At 33.0% G+C, this 7,833-nt stretch overlaps 1 protein-coding gene and 1 long non-coding RNA gene across 2 annotated transcripts; one reads left to right on the top strand and one right to left on the bottom strand.

Annotated features, from left to right (window-relative positions):
• Window positions 1–2,938: 2,938 nt before the first annotated feature.
• On the bottom strand, window positions 2,939–5,033 carry LOC148298269 (uncharacterized). Its single transcript, XR_015839211.1, has 4 exons — window positions 4,779–5,033; window positions 4,057–4,731; window positions 3,619–3,954; window positions 2,939–3,556 (listed from the first exon to the last, which is right to left on the bottom strand). It is a non-coding gene; the product is annotated as an uncharacterized LOC148298269 (long non-coding RNA).
• Window positions 5,034–6,757: 1,724 nt separating this feature from the next.
• On the top strand, window positions 6,758–7,424 carry LOC148298268 (large ribosomal subunit protein uL15-like). The gene is given in 2 exon segments (XM_088277001.1): window positions 6,758–7,009; window positions 7,116–7,424. Coding segments are annotated over 2 exon segments (444 nt in total). The 5' UTR covers window positions 6,758–6,775; the 3' UTR covers window positions 7,326–7,424.
• Window positions 7,425–7,833: the final 409 nt, after the last annotated feature.

Here is a 7,833-nt window from a genome sequence, read left to right as displayed (position 1 = left end):
TAGATATATATAAACTTTAGAAAGCATCCTATTTATAAAAATGACCTTCTCTTCAAAAGTATTAGATTATCAATAATGATTAAAAATTGTGAGGAATATCAAATAATAAAAATTTTAATAAATGGACACATAAAAATCGAAAAATAACAAAATATAAGCTGAATGAAGAGTACACGAAGAATAAGTTGGGCATATCATCTCATTTTAAGTTAGGGATTGTGGAAATTATTATGAAATTATAATGTCTAATAAGTTAATATATATTGTTAACCAGTTAACACAACAATTTGCTTCTGCTCTACTCGATTAGTTTTACGTAGTTGGAAGGTAAAATATAGAAGAAAAATATGAAATTTTATTGCCTAAATTATCCAATTGTTGATATATAATTTACTTCGAAATTACATTAGGAGATAAATCGAAGAAACAACATTATTTACTTTTTAATAACAATACATACATATATATACATATTGATAAATAATAAAATTTAACTATGGCCGAAACGATATTAAAATATAACTGTATATTTAATTATCAATCTTATGAAAACTATCGATTCGATAAACTACAAAACTTTATAGTTTATAGTATAACTATTTTTTAAAACAAATTAAATAATTAATTACTTTTCTAAGCATACGAAAAAAATTAATAAAAAAAACATTTTTATTTATTTTTTTATTTGTTTTTTAAATATTTTAATAAGTTATATTAGAACTATAATTTTTTCTAATTATATTGCAAAATTAAAAATATAAAGTACTAAAGAACACCATTTTAAATACACACACTAAATATTATGATCATTGCTAAACACCTCTCAAAAATCCCTTTAACATTTGCTGCGGCATCAGTGGCGCTCAGGCACGGTATGACGACTCGTCCCCGTTTTAACTACTTGCCTCACGACAAGATGGATGAAATCAAAAAGTCCCTCATTAACGCCAACCCTAGCCAGAGTAGCACAATGCTCAAGGTGAAGTATTTCTGGAGGGAGACCAAATATACAATGGCCCAGGGATTCCGTGACCTTTGGCATGACTCCAAATGGCTCTACGCAATCTCCTCCAAGCCAGCTGAAGAACGCACCGGTTTCGAATTACATGAAATACGCAGGATTAGAATCGACTTATTGAAATTTCTGCCATACAGCGTGTTCCTTGTCGTGCCTTTTGCAGAGTTCTTTTTACCATTGTATTTGTACCTTTTTCCGAACTCAGTACCTAGTTTCTTCGTTTTTGACACCTCACAGAATAAACAAATCGAGAATAAAGAAAAGATGCAAGAGTAAGCCTATAACTTCTTGGCTGACAAACTTCTAGCTATTTTGCGAAACGTGGCTAAAAATTAACAGGACTTTGTGGACCCCACCCTGTTCAAAAAAGATTTCTTTGAGGTTTACTACGAGCTTAGTAAAAATCTTAACTTCAAAAACATGAACAGTGACGATCTGATGCAAGTGGCAAACTTCTTAGGGATCAACTATGTGACAGGTACTGACACCGTTAACCGAATGGTCAACCTAATCACGTATTTTCTGCCGAAGTATTTGCTTTACAAGCCATATTGCTGGCTGCTCTCTAAAGCCCGACGAGAAGCCACCTTCCAGTATAAAGACGCTCGGTGGCTACAGAAAGACTTCTCACTGTTAAAATTTAATTATTTTCCATTTGAAATATTGAAACGGCGACTTTTGCTATTCCAGATTGACTGGCACATGAAATCAATAAAAACCCAGGATGAGGCCTTTCTGAAGTACGGTATTAAAGACTTGCAAATCAACACCATCAAAGACTTTTGCAGAGGTCGAGGAATCACTTCAATCTCATGCTACGAATCTTTGAAAGCACTGTTCAAGACAGAATGGATTGCAATAACAACCCATCCTAAATTCGACAGCAACACGACCATATGGTATAGTGTGATGATGTATCATTTCCTCAAGGATAAGAACAAAGATATGAATTGAGAAAGTGAGAAATAAATAATGTTTATAAGATATATGTGATTTGTAATCTATTTTTTTATTTGTTTAAGGAAAAATACGATATTATGTATTATATTTTATCTCGATGGTATTTCACTGTTTTTTGATTTGGCAGCACATTTAATTATATTTATGGTTTTGGTAATTATCTATAACTTTTAAAAAATCAATTAAAGAATTCTTTCAAAATATCAACCAAAATATAATAATTGCATATAGGATTGTTCTCATGAACAAAAAAACTATCAATTATTTATCAATTATTATTATTATCATTAAATATATCTTTTTAAAAAAGTATAATGATAAATAAATCATATTAACTATGGATCGCAGTTATGAAAATGAACCCTAACAAAACAACGTCTGCTGACGCCAAGCTTCTCATTCATAAGTTCTAATCTTTACTCGAATAATAACTTACCGATAACAAGCAAACCATTCTCATGACAGCGTCTTCCCTCGCCAATCTGGTTCTCGTTCAATAGCTACTCTATTCCAAAGTCAATGTCAACAAAAAAGATGCTGCAGGAAAAACAGCCCTTCATTACGCGGCATCAGTCGGTTCAGTACCCATATTTTAGCTGCTAATCGAAGCGGGAAGTGATTCAGAGGCTGAAACTATTGGTGGAGAGACCCCTTTGATGAAGGCGGCACTATTTTCCCAAGGATCAATATTAGAGTGGTATCTAAATAATAAGCCCGAGTCATTTAAATTTGAAAATAAAAGTGGAGAGACTGCTTTAGACATTTTGAGGAAGCTGAATGCTCCTCTGTAACAGGATGTGAAAAATGTGCTTGAAACAATATGAATATGTTCTAGAACCTAATTTTTGCTTTTTTTAATTTATCATTTTTATTTTATTTTTAATAGATTCAATCTAGATCGACGTTGTAGAGAATGAATGTATTGGTTATTTTTCATTAATATTTAATTTGTGATGTTAATAATCTAACTGATAAATAAATTGATGTTTTTGATAATTTGGTGATTTAAAACTATCATGCGCTGCTCTATTCATCCTCTTCTCCTCTCTTTTTTGGCGAGTTCATCTCGACTTCGGATATAAGATTTTAAAACTCATCTTTCTTTATAATTCTGTTCTGATGGAAATCTGTAAACACAGATTCTCCATGGATATCCACCGCCTCTCTTATCTTCTCGGCAAGTAACTTTCGCTTCTTGTTGTATTCATCATAAGTATTTCTATTTAATAGTCTCAAGAAATAGAACTTGAGTCTCCTGAATGTTCTGATCAGCGAGTCGTAGGCCTTCAACATAAATAGCGTGTGGAAAGGGAATAGGATATAATTTGCTATCGAAATCATTTGGCAATGCTTGATATCGAGTCCACTGAATCTTTTGAGAAGATAGTAGATGCCGAGACAGTTCAAAGCAGAGGTAATGGGAAAAATTGTGAAGGTCAGTAAACATTTGTAAGACCCGACAACATCATCACCCCTGACCTTGACTTTAGAGTTTTTCAGACATTTGATTCGTTCCCGTTCGCTCATATAAGAAATTATACTGGCAGTCGGACCAATCAGAATCACAGATGGAATTAACTAATAAAAGATATAAAATATTGAAGCAAGTAAAAAATATAATGAATAAGAAAAATGAATACCAGAGTCACTCGGATGAGGGACTTAAATAAATACCAAAGAAAAGATATGAAGTCATGAACGATGCCGTTCTTCTTTGGCATTGTCTTGATTGGAAGCATGTTGGTCCTAGAAAGAAGGTCGAAACTCTTAATCTCATCATATAAAGCTTTGATCTCTGGGTGACTTTATTTGTTATTCATCAAAGTATCAAACCCTTTGGCAAACCTTCTATTTAGATCCACTTTCTCCTTCCATTTCAGTTATTTCTGCACATTGATCGAGTAGAGTTCTCGACAGGTGAAGAGAGTCGAAAGGCTGTCAAAACTTTTGGCGATCGTCGTTACTTCTCTCAAGTTCTAAGAAATACAAATTTACAATTAGAAAATGGTTAAAAAATATAATTAGAACTAATTCGAAAGAGGAAAAAAAAAATAAGAATATTTATTTTAATTGCTTACAGATTAAACTTGCTTGAGCAAGGTCGAAATTGCTTCTCGCTTGTTCGTCCGATACAGCTCCACCAATTCGCGAGGCACAGTATAAGGTTCTCCGTATTCCATGATAACCTTCGATCTAAAGTTCTGGGGGTTGTAGTAGTTAAATCCACAACTCACCAGGGTTACAGGTACTCCGTATTTCTCCATTGCCCCCAGCGCCATGATGCAGATTCCCGCTTTCAGAGGCAGAAGGTCAAGCCGATCATGGCTTCCTCCTTCAGGAAAAATCCCAATACATCCTTAATTTTTGAGATGTGTCCAAACTGCTTCATAGAGTTAGTTGTATTCGATTTTCGGGATGATTTTATAAGAGCTTTTGTTAATGCGAGCACCATCATCTTCTAATGGGTGGTCCACAACACACTCTGTATCTGATATTACTTGTTTGATGCGATATTCCGATCCAAAGATATCAAGACTTGCCCCATTTTCGATTTTCGTAAATTCAGTTCCAACTCCTTTCAGATTTTTATCTGTAAACTCACTGATGACTCCAGGTCCTTTTTTGGCCAAGTCTATTGCTCGTTCCAGAGGTATAGCTTCAGTCATTCGAATCAGTGGGCCAACAATGGTTCTTCTCATGGACTTGGCTGCCGAGATGAAGTGTATTTTTCTTGGGGTTTATCTTGCCAGCAGCTATATTAATATAATTTATGATAAACATATAAAAATATAGGATCTACCATTCCATCGACAAATTGATTGTTGTGATTTCCGTAGATGATGACTGCCCCTTCTTTGGGGACAACTTCTTTGTTAATGACAACAATTTCTTTGAAAAGTACATCAGTGAAGTAGGTTTCAAAGGCTTGTGAGACAACTTTTCCAATTGACATTTTTTTTATTTATAAATCTTGATTACTGTATTTGTAATAGGATATATCTATTTTTTATATTATAATTTCTGATTGAATAAATTTTTATTATTCAATATGTTTGATGATACTAATGGAAGCAACTGATTATTATTGACGAAGATTGTTCTTTGCTTATTTTTTTAATTATTATTAAGATACGTATCTGCGCAAATTTTAAGTAATGACATTTTATAAAAATCATTTAGATACACACATATGATGCATTAATATAAACGCTTTTCTCTAAATATGATTCACATTATATGCATAATATATTAATATATACATATATTGAAAAATGGAGAGTTATTTGATATTGGATGACATATATGCATCATCCTATTATAAAGAAAATCAAAAGTATAATGACGATGATGACCAATATATTTGCTATATTGTTTTATAATTTATTTAAAAGTGTCCCTTCTTTATTTGCAAATTGTAAGCGATTGGGGACACGAAGTTCGTTTTCTCAAATTAACTTGGTAAAACTATTAGGTTCGGGGTGGCCTGTTTGCTGATATCTCCGAGTTTTCTATTGTGTTTGCTATCATTTGATTAGCCTACTATTTTTTGGAGTTTCTCCGAAGAGGATTTAAAGACAGGAGATGGATGGGAAAACGGTTCGTTCTCTACGAAAATAGGTTCTTCAACCCTATTGAATTTTTTAATTGCCTGAATTATATTTGATCTTTAACCGATTGCAGTATCACTCCCTTCAGAGTCTGTCAGATAGCCCGACTTGTAAGGATTTTTAATTATTCTACTTGGTCCACGCCTTTTTTATTTATCTTATTTCAAGAGTTCGTTCAATACCGTAATTCTTGAAGTAGGTTCGGTTTGGCGCAGTCCATAATATTCGGATGACTATAACGTCCGAGCGGAACCTGATGACCTGATGCTACTGAGGCCAGCAACAGTATGTGGGAAATATTTGTACTTTGACCTATCAATGATTGGATGTGCAGAGAGTGAACTGAACATTGATTATCTCTTGAGATGGAATGATAATTTTTTTTTGAAACAAAAATAATAACGAGATAGATTTTATTATTAATATTAAAAAAATAAATCAAGACAAATGTATAGATCTCGTAAATAATGTATTTTTATATAACTTAATTTAATATAAAAATTGTAGCAATAAATAATAATGGATAATTCAAGACAAGTCGTGACTCGGGATGAACTTGCAATGAAATAATAACTAAAAAGCATCCTGGAGTCAGTGCAGCGTTAGAAGAAATCTATCCAGGAATAGTTCGAAATCATGAACGACCGCATTCACAAATACTAGCAACTCCACAAATCAATGCAGAAAGAGTCGGCTCGCTAACCGAAGCAGCGCACCAAATAAGAGTCCATTATTTATGCGCAGCTGGAGGCGACGCTGACTGAAATGAACATCGACCCAGACTTGGTGCTCAATCCTGACTACACGATAGAGAGTTAATAAGCGAATGGGCAGAACAAGAACATTGATAAAAAATAAATAATAAAGGTGCAAAAAATAATCGTGGAAAGACTGTTAGCTAAACTGAAGGAGGAAAGCGAGAGACTAGCGAAACGAAACTGATATATAATTATGTATTTATTTTTCTTACGATGCACTCACCACTTATCAATGACGAATGAAGAGGACACACCATCTAAGTATTTAAGGATATTGCTTTGCAAAATAAAATATAGCTAGTATCATTGTTAGATTATTCATTTAGTTTATTGTTTAAAAGTATTACTTATTGAGATAAAAAAAATATTCTGAATATATATAAAAAATATTAATAATATTTATAGACACATATTTTTCACCAAAACTATAAATGACCACCAGACTCAGAAAAACGAGAAAGATGAGAGGTAGTGTCCAATGCGGATACGGCAGAGTTGGCAGACACAGAAAGCACTCAGGAGGTCGAGGTATGGCTGGTGGTCTCACCCACATGAGAATCTGGATGGACAGATACCATCCCGGCTACTTCGGAAAGATCGGCATCAGGCAGTTCCATCTCAAGCGCAACAAACTCTTTGCCCCAGTCATCAACATCGATAAGCTCGTATCTCTCAAATACATTTTCAATCATCTCATAAATTATAAAAAAACCAATAAACAACAAACAACAAACAACATTGTATTTTTTTTATCTATAATATTATTAATAGTGGACCCTTGTCTCTGAATAAACTCGAACTAAATATGCAACAGTTAAGGATAAGGTACCAGTGATTGATGTTACCAAAGCTGGATTCTTTAAAGTTCTTGGCAAAGGCAGACTCCCCAATCAACCTGTTGTTGTAAAAGCCAAATTCTTTAGTAAGACCGCTGAAAGGAGAATTAAAGCTGTTGGTGGAGCATGTGTCTTAACTGCGTGACAGAAAAGAAGAGAATAAAAAAGAAGCAAAAGGGAGAAATCAATAAAAATGACGAAAAATATATTTTTATGGTTTGCCTCTTTTCTTATATTTAAATTGAATCACTGTTTATAATACTTTAATAAACTGGTTGTAGATATATCATAATCTTAGACCCCATTACCCTAACTATTTTTTTTTTTTTTATTAATTTTGGGAAAACGGAGAAATAATAAAAGTTTTATACTCACATATATCCTCTGCAAAATAGTTCGACCATCGGCAATTTTGATAAATCCAGAAATTATCAAGCCGATGGTAATCATAAATAGAATAAATTTTTTACTCTCCCTGTTTCGGAAATCTGAGAACCCAAAATCGATCAAGTAGATTGGGTAAATTAATCTATTTTTGAAGATAATATCGAAATCAATTTAAATTGAATATCTTACAAAACTGAAATGTATTGCAAAGAAAAACTTTCAGATTGCAATAATATTGTCAAGATATAACGACCCAACAATTTAAT

This window comes from Brachycentrus maculatus, unplaced genomic scaffold (assembly GCF_059751285.1).
Source record: "Brachycentrus maculatus isolate JH-2025_06_01 unplaced genomic scaffold, ASM5975128v1 h1tg002279l, whole genome shotgun sequence".
NCBI classification, from domain to species: domain Eukaryota; kingdom Metazoa; phylum Arthropoda; class Insecta; order Trichoptera; family Brachycentridae; genus Brachycentrus; species Brachycentrus maculatus.
Note: the sequence above shows the minus strand (reverse complement) of the source record. Positions and strands in the feature narration are given on the sequence as shown.